The following is a 21,862-nucleotide window of genomic DNA, read 5'->3' as shown; positions in this document are numbered from 1 at the left end:
ACGGGACCGTCTTCCAAGGTGGAGGACCCTGGTGCTTACCCACAAGGTGTCCTCTGAGCGGTAGGATGTGAGGGAGGAGGACCCCGGGGAATTGACGGGAACCCTATGGTCTTCCTGGGCCACAGGCTAGCATTCGCCCTGTAGACACAACTGATGGGTCCCCGAGCACAGCTAACTCTGGGGTGGGCAGGTGTTCACAGAAGTGCTCTGAGAAGCTCTTCACTCTAGGCCCCATCTGTCCTATTTTCCCTTGGACTTGTTTTTCTCAACTATTTTACATTTATTTTATTGTATTGTATTTTTAAAAATTTTTCATGAAAAAAATTTTTTTTAATGTTTATTGATTTTTGAGAGAGGGAGAGAGAGAGAGGGCAAGTCGGGGAGGGGCAGAGAGATAGGGGGCAGAGGGTCTGAAGCCGGTTCAGCTGTCAGCACGGAGCCTGATGTGGGGCTTGAACTCATGAACCACGAGTTCATGGCCTGAGCCAAGGTCAGACGCTTAACCGACTGAGCCACCCAGGTGTCCCTACGTTTATTTTAGGAGATAGATCATAACGATGTTTATGATCTATCTCATCATAAAATAATGGGACAGTTACAAAGGTAACTGACGGCCTTTCTATTCATAACGGTACGGGGGGCAGGGTGCTCTCCCCAAACACCTAACGTCCAGGACCTAAATCCCTGGAACCGGGGAATGTGACCTTGTTTGGAAATGGCATCTGTGCAGATGTAACACAGTTCAGGATTTTGAGAAGAGATGGTCTTGTATTATTCAGGTGAGCCCCAGATGCAGTGACACGTGGCCTTCGAAGAGAGACACATGGGCGGAAGAGGAGGTGATGTGACCGTGGAGGCAGAGCTTGGGGTGATGCGGCCCTGAGTCCAAGAATGCTGGCAGCTATTCTTGTAGCAAAGGACTTGTGCGCCGCAACCCCCCCCCCCGCCCCGCCTCCCCAGAGCCTCTGACACCTTGGTTTCAGATTCAGCCTCCAGAAGTGTGCAAGGAAACATTCGCAGCCCTAGGAAACCTATGTAGTGACGGAATTTCCTTCTCAGAACTTGCTCAGGAAATGCAAAGACCCAATGGCTCAAAGACGTGGCTGCCAGCTTCTGAGACGCGGGGCGTCGTCTCAGGCTCGCAGCTGTTGCCGAACGTCTCGTAAAGTCTCTGCCAAGGGGTCCAGGCCACGGAGCAAAAAAGTGTGTGGCATTAAAATCCTTCCTTGATGGCAGGGGTGCCTGGGTCGCTCAGTCGGTTAAGTGTCCAACTCTTGGTTTCAGCTCAGATCATGATCTTGTGGTCGGTGAGATCGAGCCCCATGTCAGGCTCTGCCCTGACTGGGTGCAGCCTGCTTGGGATTTTTTTTTTTTTTAATTTATTTTTGAAGGAGAGAGAGAGAGAGACAGAGCGTGAGCAGGGGAGGGGCAGAGAGCGAGGGAGACACAGAATCTGAAGCAGGCTCCAGGCTTCGAGCTGTCAGTACAGAGCCCGACGCAGGGCTCGAACCCACGAACCCTGAGATCATGACCTGAGCTGAAGTTGGACACTTAACCGACTGAGCCACCCAAATGCCCCCTGCTTGGGATTTTCTCTCTCTCTCTCCCTCTGTCTCTCTGTCTGCCAACCCCCTTCCCCCCCGCCCCGCTCTCTCTCTGTCTCAAAATAAATAAATAAACATTAAACATATTTTAAAGTCCATCCTTGATGGTATTTGACTTTCTGATAGCAAATGATACTGGAAGACCTCAGTTTCTCATTCTTCTATTAGAATAACATAATACTTATGATTATAATAAACACAGCACACAAATGTTTCCCTGTGTTGTTCTGACACCATCAAGTTTCACTGAGGGAGTTTCTGTCCATTTCAATGGAGACTCCTCTGAGAGGTGTGGCCTCTGATGGTCTCGGTACAAGGCAGTACTCATAGTTTTTCCCCGGGGGTCCTGCATAGCATCCACTACAGATAGTTGAGGCCCCACCAGCCCAGGCTGTTGCCAAGGACGCTGCTTTATAACACAGCTTTATAACAATTTGTGCTTCAAAACACAGACTGACTGGATGTCTTTCCATGGGGACACTCAGGTCAGCCTCTTACTGCCTGTAAACACCAATCTACGGTGAATGAATTACAGACTGTTTAAAAGAGCTTCAGGAAAGGGGCACCTGGGTGGCTCAGTCGGTTAAGTGTCTGACTCTGGCTTGGGTCGTGATCTCACGGTTCGTGGGTTCGAGCCCCGCGTCGGGCTCTGTGCTGACAGCGCAGAGCTTGGAGCCTGCTTCGGATTCTGGGACTCCCTCTTTCTGCCCCTCCCCCATTCATGCTCTGCCTCTGTCTCTCTCAGAAATAAATAAGCATAAAAAAATAATTTAAAAAAAAGCTTTGGGAAGCGAAAGGACTCTCCACATTCATGCCATTACTAATATTAACAATTATTATCACAAATTCCCTATAGGTAAATGAACAGATAACGGTCTTTGGAGATTTGCTTATGAAATAATAGGCGCTTAATACACCTGATAAGCGAAAACAAATTTTCATCGCTGTTCTAAATATTCTGGCGGTTCACAGGAAAGGAAGTGTTTACAAATTTACAACACGGGCTTTAAGCACCCTTGAAGGATGACGTTGTGTCCTCGGCCCATCAATCAGAGGACCTGTGGCCTTGGGGAGGAGGAGGACCATCCTAGGAGGGATGCAGGGAGACAGAGAGCCAGGTGTCGGCTTCTGGTCTCAAAAATGGTCTCCAGAAGAAGGGAGATCTTCAAGTCTACCCACAAACAGGTAGATTACAAAGAAACTAAATGAAGAGCTAATCACTTGGCCCTAAGGAAAGGATTGAGGTCATCTTGTCTGTGAACGAGGGAGTTTTTAAGGGCTTGAAAAGGGAGGCCCGGAGGCCTGGTGAAGCTGGGAGAACCACACCGGGGGAGGGGACAGTTTCAAAGACAGCTCGGCTTTGCCGTGTGCCCCAGGGAGCTGAGGTGCAGGCAGGCCTGAGCCAGCAGATTAGCCCTAACTATCCCTGTCAGTTAGCCTCTGTATTATTAGTCTGCTCGGGCTGCCATAACAAAATACCACACACCGGGTGTGGCTTACACAATAGAAATTTATTTCCCACGCTTCTGGAGCCTGGAAGTCCAAGATCAAGATGTCAGCCGAGATGGTTTCTCCCAAGGCCTGTCTCCATGGCTTGTGGACGGCTGTCTTCTCCCTGCGTCCTCAGATGGCCTTCCCTCCATACATAAGTATCTCCCGGGGTCTCTCCCGCTTCTCTCAAGGACACTAGTCATAGGGGATTAAGGCCCCACCCTGGTGACCTCATTTAACCTTAATTATCTCTTTATAGGCCCAGTCTCCAAAAACAGTCACATTCTGAGGTGCGCTGCAGGTAAGAACTTGAACATACGGGTTTTGTGGGAACATGATTCAGTCCACAACTGCTTCATTCGAGTTTTAAAGGGCTCTATTAGATTTCTTTCTCACGGACACATGAGGCCGGCTGTTGCCACTTACAGCTGCTGGCTCACTGCCTGACAAGTGCCAGCAAAAGGGACTTCCTTGGAGCCTCTGCTCGGTCCTAAGTTATTACACCACCTCCTCTCCAATGGCCAGGAGACCCAAATCTCCCCACGTGGGCTTTAATCTATTTTGGCCAACAGAAGGCAGCAGAAGCGACATTCAGCAGGTCCTGGCCAGGACCTCAAGGGGTGATGCCCACTTCCACTCTCTCTTGGTAACCTTCCACCACTACGTGATGCAGCCGGGATTAGCTGACTGCCACGCGGAACCACCGTCATCATCTCCACCAAGGCCCAGACAGGGGCCCCCCCCGGGAGGGGACACAGCCTAGCTCAGCAGAGTTTATGTGGCACCTGACCACAGATGTCTCATTGAGCCCAAGGAGGCCAGAAGAACCGCTCAGCTGAGCCCAGCCCAGACTTGCAGAATCGTGAGCCAGTAAATGGTTCTTGTTTTTAAGTCATATTTTGGTATGATTTGCTGTGCAGCAAAGCAGGAATAGTACACAAGGCCTAAAAGATGCTCTCATTCGCTCAAGTGGCCACAAGCATTGGCAAAGCCATGGTGGGGGTGTGTGGCCGTGCTCTCACTAGTGATAATAGCTGGGAGTGAGGGGGGTAAGGGAGGGCAGGGGGCTTGGGTTCTAGGCCCATCGGTTTTTGAGGAAAGAGGAAAAAATGTTTACTCTATTCCCATATAGTCCAAATCAGTGGCTTTCAAAAATTTTCTAGAAGTGGAACCTTCCTTACAAAAGAAACCTTGCACAGAATCCCAATATGTATGAAATAAACCAAACTCGTCATTTATTATTATAAATCTAATTTATAGGCTAAAATATGTAGACTTATTTTTAAAAGCTAATCGATAAGAACAAGAAGGAAAACAGGATTATGAACTCAAGCATTCAAAAGTGGGGGGAATGACAGATAGAAGTAGTCTTATTTCAGTACCTGATTAATTTCCACACATCGTTTTGGTAGCACGGTACAAAAAATCGTGATAAACATACATAAGTAGTTGGGACGGGAGACGGTTTTTAATAGCTCACCTTGCAATCTCAGAATACTCCTCAATTAAACAAAGATAGGAGGAGAAGCCATCTGTCCACCTAAGTTACCTGCCACAAGCTCTACAGGCTACCACGTGTGTATAACACAATCGGGTGTGAGTTTTCTCATACAAGAACTTCAGAATTGTGTTAAAGTACACTCTTTCAAGATGAAACATTAATCCGTCATTTGCAGAACTTGAGAAGCATCTCCCAGAACCCTGGAAGTTCATGGAGCACATCTCGAAAATGCCTGTCCCATATTTTCGCTCTGATAGACCTTGAAGAAGAAATCTTGGTCAAAGATGTGCTGTGCCTGGAAAACAGAGCAGCAAGGAGCCTTCAGGGACCAGAGGTTCACTCTCTTCATTCCAAAGGAAGGGAATCCTGAAGAAGGTAAGTGGTTTCCTCGGGACTGACACACTGGCATCTTGGCTCTAAGTGGAATCTCTTTTTGGGAGAAAGAGACATGAGCCCACGAATGAGCTGGGTCCACCTCGGTTTCTTCTTTGGGCTCCCGTGAAGAGAGTAAGGTTGATTTAAGCCCCAATAAATGAAGATGCCTGTCTTCTTGGGAGGATTTTAATGGTTGGTATAAAAAGCCCGCACATGTTAGGAATTTGTTGTGAATGAATTCGATTTTCAAGTCTCAATTAAAACTCCAGAACAGTAGCTAAAGGAGTGCTCTGCGCTTAAGCTGAGAAACTTTCCAGCATCACCCGTGACAGTTTCTCCAGGACCCTTGAAGTCTACACCCAGGTGCACCCCTCCTCCCCTCAATGAGCCACCTGTCCTGAGAATGCAGTTTCCAATGACTCCACCTCCCTGACATCAGGGATTGGCTGAGAGGTGGGCACGCCTCAAAGCTGGGCCAATCATAGTCCTCTACAGCCTGGCTGTTTTCTCGGACCTGGCCAATCAGCATCTCTGCTCATTATCTTTTTTTTTTTTGGAAACCGGAGACTCCCTTTTTCTCTCTGGTCCTTGAGCAGCTGGGACCCAAAGCCGCAGGAGGGGATTAAGACAGGCCCTCACTGGGTTTTGGTTACGTGAGTCTCTACATTTCCTTTTCCTACTTGCGTTACTTTGAGTTAGGTTTCTGTCACTTGAAACCAAAGTAGACTTTCCAAAAGCAGTAAACTATTTCTTAGGAAAATAAGCATATGCACAGAATGCAAATTTGTCATAACATTTAAGGGAAACATAGACCTCATCCCTTGAACTCGGTAGGGTCCAGGGACCGCCCCCCTCCCCCCCTCCCGTGGGGGACAAAAAAAAAAAAAAAAAAACACAACCACTTTCAATGAAACAGTGGTTAATAAGGGGCTTGATTTGATGATGGAGTTGTGGCTGGTCTTTCTCTAGCGTCTCCGACCCTTCCGAGGGGCGCAGAATGTGTAAAAAATACAGCTACTGGCTGTGCATAATTCTTAGAGTGGAAAACATGGGCTGAGCTGTAAGTGCAGATAAATACACTATTCCTATAGAATTTGTAACTCTTCAGCCATGGGGAAAAATGAGTCAGAAATCCAAAACTCCCCTTTGGACTAATGAAACTGAGACCCTGTGGGACACCTGAATTGGCCAGGAGAGACAATCTGTCCCTCCGCAGAGACTCCATTTTGGTTAGCAACATCAGAAATAATTTCCCTACGACCCCCCCAGAAATATTTCCCCACGATTCCACGACGACCCAGGTATTGATCGCAAGTTTGCTATCTGAGCTATGCCTGACTTCCCAGGGCCAGAGGCAGCTCTGATTTCCTTCTGCCGGGAGAGATCTTTTCTAACCCATCAACCTCTTCCAAGTTTTCTAAAATTCCATCTCTTCCCGGGCCAGCTTTTTTTTAATAGCCCAGCTTCTCAGTCCATGTGCCCCAGTGCCAAACTCCTTAAGTTTCTCTTTTACTCTCCGTATTTTGCTGAGTCTTATTACAGGTTCTTGGCTTAGGAACCACAGTCCTCCACTATTTTCTATTCCCTGTGGCTTTCCAGATGGAACTGGTCTGTTCCTCGGGGATCCAATAAATCAGACCCTTTTCTGATTCTTAACTTTGCATCACGCCCAAGCCCGGTTCTGCTGGCCGCCCCCAGTTCTTCCCCTTCAGAGTCCCGGATGCCAGCGTCTCCACAGCACTCAGACCCAGTCTGTCCTGATTTCACATTGCAGCCATAGGACATTCTGCCAAGTGACAGGGCACCAGAAGGGCTAAGCCCTTTTTGTTTTCTCCTTGCTATGGTTTTCATCAGGCATGTATGTGTGTGCCTGCCTCTGACAACAGGTTCGCAGATGCTCTTTGGCCTAGAAACTTCTGTTCCCCTAAAGCGGCAGCTGTTGAGAATGGTATCCCCCACTCGGCTTTCGGCCACAGGCAGGCTGACTTCAGCAGAATCCACAGGCTCTCGTCGGCCTCAGCTTAATGAATAATCACAAGAAAAACATGGGTCAGCACTTGCCAAGGGGCAGCTCGGGGATTGCGTTGGCTCACTCAGGGTCTCCGTGCTTCCCACTTTCTTTAAGCAAGACTTCTTGGCTGCTCTTCCTCAGAAAGTACCGGAAGCGGAGGAAATTCCCTCTTCCTGGCATATGACACCCTCTCAACTTTCCTTCGGGGCTTTTTTTTTTTTTTTTAAATTGATTTCATCTAGGCTATTGCAATAAAGAGAACACCCACCTTAGCTCCAAATTTCAGAAAGTCTCAGTAGGGTGGCTTTGTCTTAGACCTTTACAGGGAGGAGTTAAAGCGACAGGTGGGGTGATTTTACAGTTGGGATTGTTTCAGTGTGAGGCTTTCTTCACAGGAGACAACAGACCATTTGCTCACAGGCCCCAAATCCTGATGTTGTCTGTTCCCCATGACGCGTTCCCCAGATAATTGACTCTGGCTGTCCCCGCCCCCTCCCAGCCCCACGAGAAACCATGAAACAGATGTGGCAGCGTGACCACGTGCAAGCCGGGGGCTTTTCGTGCCAGAAGCAAGTGGCTATTCATTCCCCCAGGAAGCTCCTAGCAGCTGCCATGAAGCCGGACGGGGCTCAGTCACAAAAAGTAATATGGTCTTATATGCAGAGGAGGGGTATAGTCAGAGAGGGGCCAGAGTGGGTGGAGGCAGTCAGAAAAGCCTTTCCGGGAGAGGGAAAGCGAGGGCCTGTGGACTTCAAAAGACGCACAGTGGTGCAGCTGGTGGTTGGGGCGTGCATCCTGGAGCCAGACGCTCTGGGTACGAAGCCTGCCTGTGGTTTGCCGGCTGCCTGACTTTGGAAGACAAGTGATATAACCTTCTCGTCCTCAGTTTCCTCTATGGAGGGAAATCAACGGCAGTACCAGATTTGTTTGCTATTGCTATTTGTTGGCTAGTACACACCCGGGGGCTTAGAGCAACGCCCATCGGTTCAGTCACCGAGTTCTGTGCCTGAAGTCCAGCCTGGCCGTACCTGTGTTCTCTGCACAGCCTCTGCAAGGCTGACGTTAAGCTGTCCCCCAGGCTGAGTTCTCGTCTGGCGACTGTGGGGAGAAATCTGCTTCTGAGCTCGTTCTCGCCCCCGGCAGAATTTGCTTCCTTGTGGTGGCGGGACTGATGTCCCTGTTTCCCTGCTGGCTGTCGCCTGCGGGCCAATCTTAAGTCCTCAGTGTCCCTAGCCAGGTGGCCCCCTCCATCTTCAAGTCAGCAGTGGCCCCTCAGATCCGTATCATACTTTGGATCTCTGATTTCCTTTTCTTTGATCAGCCGGAGAAAACTCCCTGCTTTTAAAGGGCTCCTGCGATTAGGTCAGGCACACTGGGATCATCGGTCTATCCCAAGGTCAACTCATCTGGGACCTTAATTACATCTGTACAATTCCTCGACACCAGCACCTAGACTAACATTTGGTAGAATAATGAGGAGAGGGCGTGTTTACACCAGGGCTGGGAATCTAATGGGGCCACCTTGGAATTCTGCCTACTGCACATGCCTACTTCTTTTTTTTTTTTTTTTTTAATATTTTTATTTATTTTTGAGACACAGAGAGACAGAGCATGAGCAGGGGAGGGGCAGAGAGAGAGGGAGACACAGAATCCGAAGCAGGCTCCAGGCTCTGAGCAGTCAGCACAGAGACTGATGTGGGGCTTGAACTCAGGGACCGTGAGATCATGACCTGAGCTGAAGTTCGACGCTCAGCCGACTGAGCCACCCAGGCGCCACCAAGCACATGCCTACTTCTAAGGAAACCGTGAGGCCTAAGTTAGCACGTGTATGGGGAGTCCCTGGGCCAGACCAAGTATGTTTCATGTTTCGGGAAGAGGGATTTGCATGCAGTTAACCAGTTGAGTTCCCAGGATTGATGAGAACTTCGTGCGGTGAAAGGAGAGTGTTGGGGACTGGGAACAATGGAACAGCTGACAAACAGCCTCTAGTCCTTGGCCAAAGGACTTCATTTTGATATAACTGGACACAGGAAGTGCCTGTCCTCCTTGACTGGACAACAGAGAGCCTCCCTGATTTAGGTCTTTGCTGCAGAAACGGCAGCGAAGACTGGGTTCTGGAACGAGGGAGAAGGGACCCGAAGATGGCCCTGGGTTAGTCCTCTCAGACGCCATCGGTTTGGAGTATGTGACTCTGAGGAGAGTGGAGAGGTTTCTTCCAGCTATAAGTCCAGGGATGCGGGGATCGCTATAAAACAACAGCCCTTCCCAAACCAGTCAAGCAAAGCTCTAATTGAAAAGAGAAATGGAAGTCACACACAGGTCGGGTTGAGGCCCGTTTTCAAACCAAAGGAGGTCATTTCCTTTCTTAGCCTGGCATCGCTGGCGGAAGAATCGGTCAGGGGGCCAAGGCCCCGTTGACTCTGGGAGAAAAGCAAATGGTCGCCCTCCAGGAGTAAGAACCTGGACTTTTATCTGCCTTTGCGAGTTGCACTGCCTGCCCCCAATCAATCCCAATGGTCTGGGGCCAGCACGAGATAAGCAGGAAAGAGAAAAAGAGGTACAGGCCTGGGGGGCTGGACGCGGTGAGAATAAAGAGATTGTATTTTTCATTCCATAGATGCCACGGTGGGAAGAAGCTTGGCCTTCAAAACCTCTTAGAACAGACAGTTCTCATTTCCAGCTGACTTCTTCATCTTTCCTGGCTCCTTCTCTCTCTCCCACCCCTCCCCTCCCCGCTCTCCTCTATCTGCCTCGGCTGCTGGGTCTTCTCAAAGCTTCCCCCGGAAAAACTTGAGCCAATTTACTCCCCTTAAACAACTGTCAGGTTTGAAAAGCTGCCCAGTGTCTTCGCTGTGATTTTCAAAGAGAAACACAGGGCTAGGCTTTCGGCGACAGCAAGTAGGTAGGAGGAGACGGAGAACACAGATACACACGCACGTTGCTCAGAAATGCTGAAGCTGTAATTAATTGTGGGGAGACACAACCTTCCGGATACCTGAGGCAATGTCACAAAGAAAGAAAAGCAGAGAGTGGGGAGTGGGGAGCTTGCATTTATGTGTTAGCTGCTGGAGTCTGGGCATGGGGAAGGGGGGTGAGGGGTGAGAGGTGAGGGGGGGTGGTGGGGCATGACCCTGTTTGGCCTTGCCTGTCAAGACCGGAGAGTTACAGAGGAGCCAACCGAAGATATGTGGGCAAAAGGCCCGGCCACTTCTGACACGTCAGAGGACAGGTATTGTCTGGCTTGGGTAGCTTGTGGGCAGAGAAGCAGCCCAGCCCACAAACCCAGAAAGCCCAGCCTCCGAGGCAAGGAAAGCAGCGGGGTGAACAGTTACCTGTGCGCCAGGTAAGCCCCGCCTTCCATCTGTAAGCCCCGCCTTCCATCTGTAAGCCCCGCCTTCCATCCATTACTTTGAAAGGAAAAGGCTTCCTGCGGCTGACTGGTTTAGGGCCTGAAGTAGTGAAGACTATACTCCCCTGGCTCTTTGTTCTGTCCTTTTCACTATTCAAGACAGGTGCCAAATGTGTCATCATGCCTGCTAGGGCCTGGCGTTGGCTCGCTAGCTGTGATCAGTGACCGACGACCCGACAGAAACATTTTCCCTGATTGCATTTTTCACTTGGATTGTGCCACACTTACTTACATTTTGGGGGAGAAAGGAGTGGGTTGGGGAGGTCTGCAGAAAGCCTGAGGGTCCCATAGCACAAGACTGTCCACCCGACACGCGATATATCTTTTGCATTTCAACTTAACCGAATACGGACACCCGATGAACAAATACTAATCGGAAACCTGAGACGTTCAAAACAACGTATAAGCCCCATCTTCCACTGAAATCGAAAAGGAATGTGCTGGGGGAAGAAGACGGGGCATTATCTACCTTTTATTGGTAGTGAGCTCACAGTTGTAGAAAGATACCTTCTGACTTCACATCATTACACACACATGGAGGGCTAGTCCGTGCAAGAGATAAGCCATTAGCAAGGTCATTCACTATTTCTTCCTTTGCTGTCTGTTCTAATTATCTGTCTGCAGCGAACTCTGGAGCCTTCCTTGGCCCTGCACGTTGGAAAAGGCATGCGGGCTTCATATTCATCAGGGCACTCTCTCGCTTAAGGTAATGGGGGACTGTCTCTCACAACAGAACAAGGCGCGTGATTCAAATTCACACTGGCTAATGAGTCTTCAGCTTCCGTTTTTAACCCTGCCATGAGTAACAATGCACATGCGTATTAATATCATCGCGCTGGCATTTACCATACAGTTCGGGTGAAGGTAGGTACCGAGATCCACTTTTGGTACTCGAGAGTGCAGGTTACTCATCCGTTTCAGCCACAAACCTCACTTGAGAGCTCAAGGATTAAAAGGGAGAGGGAAATAAATATCACAAGGGTCACATGCCCACCAACCCCACCAAACTACCCTGTTCCCTCCGAATACAGCAAGGTCACCAGCCCTCATTGGTCGATCCGCCGTTAAATGACCAAAACCATTTCTGGCCAGTAAATGCGTCTTTGTGACACACAAGGGTGTAGAAATCAAGCTCCAAATCGATTGCCGGACAGATTGGTGAGGAAGATTTTTGCTTTTCTGCCCAAGCATTCCCCTAGGCTTTCCCTTCAGGACCAAAGTAACATGAAGAACCTGAAGGCGGCAAAAAGGTGCACACCGTGGGGTTACATTTGCCAAAGAGCCAGTGACTTTGCTAAGTCCCTTCACTTCTCAAATCTTCAACAGATGTGCGGACAATTTTCTAAGGGCAAAATTTCCTCGTCCATCGATCCGGCCGCCCACGTTATGGACGAAATAAAGGTAATGCTGAAAATGACAGTGTCCGAGGAGCCATCTCCAAGTGCCTTTTTATTACGCACAATTACCCATGAAATGGAGAACCACTTCCTTCCTAATATAAAATCGTCAGCCATGGAGTTGCAGTTGAAATTCACCACAGTGATTTCAGCCAATAGCTCTCCATTTTGTGTCTTTTTTACTTTCTGAAAGCCCTCTCTCGGTCCTGGCACCACAGAATAACGAGCAAACAGTTAAACTGGGCTTGCACTGAGTTTCCACGGCGATTTATGGTCTACCCATCCTCCACAGGGACTCTGAAACCATCCGATGACATCTCATTTTGAAATCTCTTGCATTAAGGAAAGGGATGGGTGTGGTACATAAGTGAACTCTGGATGTGAGTGATATTTAGACAAGTCTGTACTTCAAAACAGAGCTCTAACTCATTTAACGTCCTCGGTCATTACCTGGGGATCTCAGTATCCACCACTGGGCCTTCTCCAAACCACCCCCCACCCCCCACATCCCCCGCGCCTTTTTACAAATATATCCTTCTAAATTTAAACCTAAATATGTTTGGTTTTTTTCCCCCCTCTGCATTTTGCTTTGGATCTTAAAAATTCCCAGGTAGATTTTTATCTCCGTGCATGAAAGCATCAAGCCTGGAACCAAGTCTGCCCAAATCACCACAACACTAAAACCGCTTTCGGGTTCTAACACTCACCAGAGGGACAAGCCACGTTTTAAACAGAACGGATCAGGGCACCAACCACTTAGCTTTCTGCCCCAGCTGACCTCTTGTGATCTCTGACCTGGGCATTGGAGTAAGTTAAGAGAATGAGCTGGGTTTTCAGGGAGTAGCATTGCTTTCTGGAAGGCGCCCAGGTCTAAAGCTAAGTGCGGAATTCGAACCAGCTCTGGAGTTGGCTCTGTCTGGGAACCTATTCTGGATCGCCCAACTCCAGCCGCGGCTTCCCACATCGGGGCGAGGATTGAAAGAGGCGGGTAGCCGGCCAGGGAACACAAGTGGGGCTCAGGAGTGAACCAGGAGCCCAAGGGGAGGGGCTCGGAGCATTTCCTGGCGGGGCTGCAGCCCAGAAACTTTTCCTCCCGCTGAGATGCGCTCGGGGCTGAGCTCTGCCGCCCGCCACGGCTGGTGGGGTCCGGGCAGGGCACACCCGCCGCGCCCGGGCGGAGCCGGAGCGCTGGGCGAAGCCGCGGCGGGCCGGGGCGGGGGGCGCGGCGGGGCCGGGCAGTGCGCGCGGCGGGCGCCTCGCGCCCGGGGTCCTCACCTGTTCCAGCGGGCCACCTTCCTCCGGTAGTACCGCAGCGCCTCCTGGCTGGCCAGGAGCGAGTCCTCCGGCCCGAGGAGCGGCGGCTCCTCCGGGACGCGGTACAGCGGGTGGGCGTAGAGGGCCTGCAGTTTGGAGCCGCGGCCGCCGCGCCGCTCGGGCCCGGGCCCGGCTCGGGAAAAGTTGCGCGCGGCCGCGCGGGGGGCCGGGGAGGCGGCGGCGGGGGCCGGGCCCGGGGAGGCGGCGCGGCGGGCGCACGGGCAGCCCCGCGGGTGCTCCCGGGGCCGCAGCTGGCGCCGCACCTGGGGCCAGAGGTGGAAGTAGAGGTCGGCGGAGAGCAGCGCGCCCAGCAGCAGCAGGGTCAGCAGGCGGTCCCGGCGCAGCGCGGGCATGGCCCCGCCGGGGCGCTCGGGCGTCTCCGGGGACCCGGGCGGGCGCTGGGCGCCGAGGGCCGGCCGGGGTCGATGGGGCCGCGGCGCTCACCGCGCGGGATCGCACCCCTCCCCCTCCTTGAGGGGTGTCGCCCCTGAACTTGGGGACCGGCGGCGCGGGGGCTCGCGGTGTTGCCGGGCGTCTCTTCTCCGCGTGGACTGGAGACCCGGGGATGGTGCCTCTGGGCCCCTGCTTCCGGCACCTTCTCTCCCCGCGCCGCCGGCCCGGGAGCCCGCGGCAGGGAAGGGCCGGGGGCGCGGGTGCCTGCTGTCCCCCGCGGGCGGACGGGCGGCGGGGCCGGGGAGCGACGGCGAGCGGGAGCGCGGGGAGCGGGCGGCGGCGCTCGCCTCCGGGCGGAGGAAGGCGGCTGCGGAGCCTGGGGCGTCTCTCCAGAGGATGCTGTCGCCTGGCGGCTGCTGCGACTGCTCCCGCGGCTCCTTCTGCGGGCGGCGGGGACGCCCGTGCCCCCGGCTGCTCTGGGCGAGCTCGTCTGCGCGCCCGACTCCTAGAGGCAGAGGTGACGCCGGGCCTCCCCCGCCTGGCCGGGCGCCCGCCCCTCCGCCCACTCGCAGCTGGCACCTGCCTCTGCCGCAAGCTCGCCAGCCAACTCCCGATGCCTCTGCCGGCTCTGCCCTTGCACCTTGTCACCCAACCCGCTGGGCGCGCCCATCCCCCTCGCCCCAGGCCTCCCACTTTCCCTGCTCAGGACTCAGTCCGGGCACTTTGGGGAGTCAGGGTGTGTGTGTGTGTGTGTGTGTGCGTGCGCGCGCGCAACCTTTTATTTTCATTTTTAGAAAAAAGACAATCCCCCGAAAGTCTTTCTCTTGTAAGATTCGCCAGATGGGTGTGTGTGTGTGTGTGTGTGTGTGCGCGCGCGCGTGTGTGTGTGCATTGTCTTTTCCCTCTTTGTATCTTCCCACCCGGCACATCCTAGGTCCATAACAACTACGTGCCCGGGTGCCTGGCACTTAGTAGGCACTCAGGAAATACCCAGTCAATGAAATTAAAAAGTTGGTCCTTTAAAAATAAGGCGCCACGTTTACCTAGAATCTTGGTGATTTCCTGTTTGGATGGAGTTTGATTCCAACTGTGCTTGTCCTTTACAAGGAGGAAATTTCTCCCGCACTCAAAGAGGGAGGGGCCGCCCGCTGACCCTCCTCTGAACTTTTGCATTTAGCTCGGTGTGAAAGTAGTCCACCCAAATGAATCACTGGAGGGCACATGTTATGTTTCCTCCTGATGGCTCGTGAAGTAATTCATGCTCCCCCCACATCATTTTCCTTTTGGGGAAGAGGGAGGGGGAGGGGGCAGTCCAGGCCTGAACTTCTGGCTCCTCTATTTAATGACCTGGGGCGCGCTTGGGGGGACAGGAGAGTGCAGTTCTGATCAGGGAGGCGGCCCCACCCTGCTGAATGTTCAAGAAAATACATCTTTGCCGTGAGTTGCCTGCCCAGACAGCAAAGATTCCCATGTATGTTCATCTTACTCTTTAACCCTCTCCTTCCCTTGCTGGAGTTAGGAATCCTCAGACACCCTTTGGCTTGTGGGTTCAGATCAGCCTTCTTTCCCCTGTGGTTCAGTGGGGGGCGGGGAAGGGGGGAGGTTCTTGTGTTCTTCGCCATCCCCTCATCTGTCACTGAAAGATAATAATAGGACCTACCCCATAGGGTTGTTAGGTGCTTGGAACAGCCCCCAGCGCGGGGTAAATAAGTGGGAAATCTTTGTTTGCTAGAAACAGTTAGGACTTCTTGGCTCCTGTAGCACACTGGGTTAAGTTAGATACAATTTATGAGTGGGACAAAAGACATAAAGTGTGAAAAAGCAGGCCAGACAGGGACCACTTTCAGGAGCACATCATGGCCTCAAAGCCCAGTCCTGGTGAAAAATCCCAAGATGATACCATGGGGATCATCTGGTACTGGGTATTTCCTGGGTATTTCACTCTGCTGCTGGCCTATGGTGGTGGTTATTTGTAAGCCTTGTTGAATGATCTCCATCTTTTTATTTGGAACCAACTTTCAACTGGTCCCCAATTTCTGAGAAACTTTGCAACTTCTTTTTCTCTTTTTTAATGTTTATTTATTTTTAAGAGAGAGAGAGAGCGAGAGAGAGAGAGCCGGAGCGTAAGCAGGGGAGGGGCAGAGAGAGGGAGACACAGAATCTGAAGGAGGCTCCAGGCTCTGAGCTGTCAGCACAGAGCCCGACGCGGGGCTTGAACTCACAAACTGCGAGATTATGACGTGAGCCGAAGTTGGAGGCTTAACTGACTGAGCTAGCCAGAAGCCCCCAAATTTTGCAACTTCTGATGTGTCTGGTTAGGCATCGTGGCGAGGGGATGGAGAAACCAGGCACACATGTGGCAGGACCGCTTTGCATTTTTCTGGGCTGGCCAAGGATATGGGCACGAAGCCATCACAGTCTTACGAGTCCAGTTCTCCTCCACTCCTGTGGCCATGCTTCCTTAGCACTCGCTTGTCTGGCCTCAGTTCAGGGAACAATATTTTTAACTTGATTAGAGATTATCTAAGTACATTTCCCCTGCCCTATAATGGTCAAGGGCAAAACTGTATGTGGAAGTCAGATGTTAGGTGTGCATGAGGTCCGGGTGGGGGAGGTGAAATCCTAGGGGCAGGATGTCCTCAGTGTCCTCAGTGTCTTTTCCCCGCTCTCAGCAATGGGCCTGGCCCTTCTGTTCCTGCTCTGACTCTCCACATCTTGGCCCCTGGCTTCCTCACCCACATTTCTTCAGTCCACACCCAGATTATCCCCAACCGCTGTTTGCCAGAGACATTGTTTCAAGCCTCTCGCTGTAAATCCAGCCCCACCCTTCCGTTCCCACTGCTCTCGACTGCATCCAGGGTCCCAACTTTTCTTGCTTAGACTCTTGCAAATAGGCTCCTCGGCTGGTCTCTCAGCTTCCGACATGGTCCCATTTCAGTGCCCACCTGTGTTATGATGTAATGAAAACTCTTGCCAGAGTGAGCTTTCTAGGATGCAGATACAGCGATGATGTCCTGTTGAAAAGCCTCCATGGCTTTGTGTCTGGCTTAGGCTACACGTCATGACGTCGCCCTTCATGTTTTGGCTTCTGTTTCCCCTTCCTGCCTCGTCTCCCACCTCTCCTTTAGATGCCGTTCAGGTTTCAGCCCATAATACTTTCTGCAATTCCCCGAGTGCTTCATGCACTCGTGGACATGCCTTTATTCAAAAACTCTTTTGCATTTCCCTACCCGGAGAATTGTCTGTCCAAGCTTTGGCCTCCTGTCCCACGTTCCCTGATGCTTTTCCTCATGCCCATTAAGCTCAATACCATGTACTCTCAGGTACCCTTCTAGCCCTTTCCATACACTCCTATTAAAGCGTTGACCAGGCTGTGTTTTGTTGTTTGCATGTGTGAGAGGTTGAACTATGCACCTTGCCAATTTATATGTTGAAATCCTAACCCTTAATACGTCAGAATGTGATCTTATTTGGAAATAGGGTCATTGCAGAGGTAATTAGTTAAGATGAGGTCATATTGGAACAGAGTGGGCCCTTCATCTAATATGACCAGTGTCCTTATAAAGAAGGGGAATTTGGACATTGAGCTAGGCACACAGGGGGATCTCCACATGAAGCCGAGGCCAGAGGTCAGACTCATGCTTCTAAAAGCCGCGGGGCGCCAAAGATGGCCAGCAAACCACCAGAAACTAGGTAAGAGGCAAGCAGCTGATTCTCCCTCATGATTTTTGGTAGAAACCATCCCTGTCAACATGTCGATCTCAGACTTCTGGCCTCCAGAACCATGAGCCGATACACTTCCACTGTTTAAGCTCCCCAGTTTGTGGTCCTTTGTGACAGCAGCCCAAACACACAATGCCCATGTGTGCCTTCCTCGCTCAAGTGCAGAGGGAGAGTGTTTCTTATCTCTGGACCCGAAGCTCTGAGGACAGGGCCCATCACTTGCAGGAGAAGTTTGTGCTCAGTGAATGAAGGCAAGTCTTCGAGGGCAGGGATCTCAGGTTAGCTCTGCAATTGTAGCATATCACACAGGGCCTGGGACCCAGGAGGGGCTGAACTGTGGGTTACAATAAAATAACAGAGTTTTAGGGCCTGGAGGAGACACAGAAGGAGTATCAGACAGGGTTCCCGCCTTCAAGCATCTTTTATGGTTAGTAGAGAAGAGAGATCTGTCTGTACCTACGAGACAATCGAGAACAAGTCTGAGGCGGAAGGCTGGCCAGATTAGAGAATCTGTATCTCTGCATGAATTAAGGGGCAAAAGCAAAGGACACCCGTGTTTCCTTTTGGTCTAGCTAAATATCCAGCTCTCGATTTCCAGGAATTAAGTTGTGAGAACAACAGAGTCAGTATTTAAATGCAAGGGTTCCTCCATCTGTGAAGGTTATACTCTATTTTTATCTTGCACGTGTCTGTGTGCTGCTTAAAACACGACTCCTTGTTTCTTGTTTGGGTGGCTGGTTTCCTACACTAGACTGTAACTCTGCATACGGGGCCAACACACTTTCTTCTTTTCCCTGCTTTTATAGGCTCTCGTACACAGCAAGGCATACAGCTGAGAATTCACACATTCCTGTGGAATAAATACGATTTGTGTATGTGGGTCTGTGCATGTTCATGCCTACGGGGGGCAGGGCGGTTAAGAAGTGTATTTAGAGTAAAAATCTGGGCTTATAAAATCTGGTTCTAGGTAAATGTTAACTATTATATATAACTGGAACATCTAAATCTTAGGCATCTTAATGGGCCTATTGAAAAGGCTATAGCTAAGAGACGTATGATGAACTCTGTGCTAATTGGAATTAGCTGCGTCCCTAAGAGTTGTTGTTACTATACAGATGGGGGAAGGGGCATGTGACTGTTACCTTCTAGCTGTCTCAGCTATCCCTGAGAGAGGAGGAAGGCGGTTCTGTACTCTACATGGCATGCAAGAGTACGGATCCCGAATGCAGCGAGATAAAGAAATGATTTGGTGTCATATCCAGTCTCTTCTTTTATGCAGAACTTTCTTTTATTTTTTTAATTTAAAAAAAATTTTTTTTTAATGTTTATTTATTTTTGAGACAGAGAGAGACACAGCATGAGCAGGGAAGGGGCAGAGAGAGAGGGAGACACAGAATGTGAAGCAGGCTCCAGGCTCTGAGCTGTCAGCACAGAGCCCGACGCGGGGCTCGAACTCACGAACTGTGAGATCATGACCTGAGCTGAAGTCAGACGCTTAACCGACCGAGCCACCCAGGCGCCCCCAGAACTTTCTTTTGATGACCAAGACATGATGCTTCAACTTTGGCCAGACATTTTCTCCAAGTTTAGCCCCTGCCTCAGAATTACCTGCGGTGTTTATACAAATGCAAATTCCAGGCTCCCACGCTAGATCTAGTGAATCAGAATTTTTGGAAGTGGACCCAGGAATGTATAATTTCAATAAGCTGATTCGTATCAGCGTGTAAGATTCTGTGCACACAGAAGTCCAATTCTGATACCACTGAGGTTGGGGAATCTTTGGTGCTAATGAGAACAGTCATAGATTTGATTTCAAATGATTCTGCTAGGATCCATTGTGCATTGTTGGCCATCCACCTGTGTCATAAGGTCATGGGGGACACCAGAGAGAGTGTGTCTGGCCCAACATGATCTATCTCGGCTACGGCTGCTGGGCAAAACAAACAAACAATCCCAGTGCAAATGGCAGGTATGTAGTGTGATCTTGCTATAAAACATCATGTCTTTGCTTATTAGTAAATTTCCTTTGGGAAACTGAATTAGTTTCTCTGGCCCCAGTTTTCTCATCTGAAACGTGAAATAGAGAAATGAGTGATCCCTAAGGCCCCTTTTCAGTTCTAGAAAATGATAATTTTACCATTTTGTCTTGTATGAAGCACATAGTAACGAAGCTTTTTGTGCACGACCTATTCTTACTATATACCAAATGATTGAGATAGCAAGCCAGCGCATTATATAGGAAGAGTAAGAGCACTGAACTTGAGAGTCAAGAAGCTTAGATTTTGGCCCTGGCTCAGCAGCATAGGGGAAAATTGTTTAATGTCTCTGGGCTTCATTTTTCTACCGTGTAAAATGACTACTTGAAGTCAGAAAATTTCAAAATTCCATTCCAGAATGAATTTCCTCTAGGAATGATGATGAAATGTCAACAAAAACGAAGAGAAGCCATTGCCAGCAGCCCTGCTCCAACAGAAACATGAAAGCAAGTTATTCAGATGGATTGCAAATAACACTGGAGGGAAACTTGGAACATCAAGACTGAAGGAAGAGCAACAGAAATGGTAAAAATCTGGCGGGTAGATATCCTCTTCAGCTCTTTAAAATATGTATGGTGGTTGAAAGCAAAAATTATAATTATGGAGTTTTAACACATATAGACTTAATAATCACTACAACATAAGGGACCTATATGCTGGTAAGGGTTCTATATTCCACTCGAAGTGGGGAAATATTAACTCTAAGTAGATTGAAAAGGGTTAAGTTTGTATATTTAATCCCTACCATGACCACTAAAAAAAAAACCACCCTAAGATATAATCAAAACTCAATAGATATATTAAAATGGAACATTACAAATATTCCAGCCATACACAAGAAAGCAGGAAGGGGGAAAGAGTGAAACAAAAAACAGAGGGAACAAACAAAAAATAAATTATAAAATGGTAGACCTAATGCAAACATATTAATAACAACATTAAATGTAAGTGGTCTAAATACACCAAATAAAAGACTGAGATCATCAGAATGGGTTAAACGGAAGCAAGCAAACAAACAAAAAGCCAAGACCAATAAATATTTAAAAAAAACCTGGACCTATGATAAGTTGACTATAAGAAACCAGATGTAAATATAATGACACAGGAAAGTTAAAAATGAAAGCATAGAAAATGATATACCAGGCAAACATTAATGAAACAAAATCTGGGATGACGATATTAATATCAGACAGGGTAGACTGTAGAGCAAGAAAGACATCAGGGATAGAAAGAAACATTACGTAATGATGAAAGAGTCAATCCACCAGTGATACCAATCTTAAGTTTGTATGTCTCTAACAACAGAGCTTCAAGGTACATGAAGTAAAACTAATAAGCCCGACTGGGTGTTGCATGTAAGCAATGAATCATGGGAATCTACTCCTGCAGCCAAGAGCACACTGTATATATACACTGTGTGCTAGCTAACTTGACAACAAATTATATTAAAAAAAAAAATCAACAGGGGCGCCTGGGTGGCGCAGTCGGTTAAGCGTCCGACTTCAGCCAGGTCACGATCTCGCGGTCCGTGAGTTCGAGCCCCGCGTCGGGCTCTGGGCCGATGGCTCGGAGCCTGGAGCCTGTTTCCGATTCTGTGTCTCCCTCTCTCTCTGACCCTCCCCCGTTCATGCTCTGTCTCTCTCTGTCCCAAAAATAAATAAAAAACGTTGAAAAAAAAAAATTAAAAAAAAAAAAAATCAACATAAAAAAAACTAATAAGCCTGGAAAGAGAAATGGACAAATCCAACAATTATGGCTGGAGTCTTAAACTTTTTTTTTTCTCTCTGCAATTAATAGAACAAGTAGGCGAGGATATAGAGGAACTGACCAATGCCATCAACCAACTGGATCTAACTGTTGTATGTAGTGCACTCAACTCAACACAGGGCATATTATTTTTAAGTGTACGTGACAGTTAACAAGACTGACTATACCCTGGGTTATAAAACAAACATTCGCAAATTTAAAAGAATAAAAAATCATACAAATTTTGTTCTCTGATCATAACAGAATTAGACCAGAAATCAATTACAGAGAGATAACTGGTAAATACTTAAGAACTTGGAAAGATAACCATATGATTCCCATCTGACTGGGTATTTGCCGAATCCCGTGACCAGGTATTTGTCGAAATTAATTGAAACCATATGGGTGCATAAGGGCCTGTTTGGGAAGATTTATAAATTAAATCTTTATTAATTTATTGGCACCTTTATTAACAATTGCCCAAAATTGGAAATAACACAAATGGCTTTCAATGGGCAAAACGGATGAACCAACTGGTGTATACCCAGTGTATACCTTGCGTCTCAAGGTAGTATGCTGAGTGAAAGAAACCAGTCTCAAAAGTTAATATGTTGTATGATTACGTTATGATATCCTAGAAATGGGAAAATTATGACAACAGAGAATAGCCGTTGGTTGGCAGGTGGTAGGGACAGTGACAAAGTAGTGACTACAAAGGAGCAGCCTGGGGGAGTCGCTTCTGATTATGGAATGCTTCTGTATCCTTATTGTTGTGATGGTGGTCAAGTCAGTCTATACACGTGTTAAAATTCACAGAGCTATACATTTTAAACAGGTCGACTTGATTGGTCATATTATTCTT

The 21,862-nt window shown here is 49.3% G+C and overlaps 1 protein-coding gene across 2 annotated transcripts in view; it reads right to left on the bottom strand.

Annotated features, from left to right (window-relative positions):
* Positions 1 to 14,495, bottom strand: part of FAM20A (FAM20A golgi associated secretory pathway pseudokinase) — a 50,271-nt gene extending 35,776 nt beyond the window's left edge. The window contains exon 1 of one of the 2 annotated variants that reach the window (XM_019466429.2): positions 13,064 to 14,495. In XM_019466429.2, coding sequence (XP_019321974.1) covers positions 13,064 to 13,455 — 392 coding nt within the window. In that variant the 5' untranslated portion in view covers positions 13,456 to 14,495. The remainder of the gene's footprint in view (positions 1 to 13,063) is intronic. The other variant, XM_019466428.2, reaches the window with a different exon arrangement.
* Positions 14,496 to 21,862: the final 7,367 nt, after the last annotated feature.

Source organism: Panthera pardus, unplaced genomic scaffold, assembly GCF_024362965.1.
Source record: "Panthera pardus isolate Hobbes unplaced genomic scaffold, ASM2436296v1 HiC_scaffold_3, whole genome shotgun sequence".
Lineage (NCBI taxonomy): Eukaryota > Metazoa > Chordata > Mammalia > Carnivora > Felidae > Panthera > Panthera pardus.
This window is presented reverse-complemented; position numbering and strand designations above follow the sequence as displayed.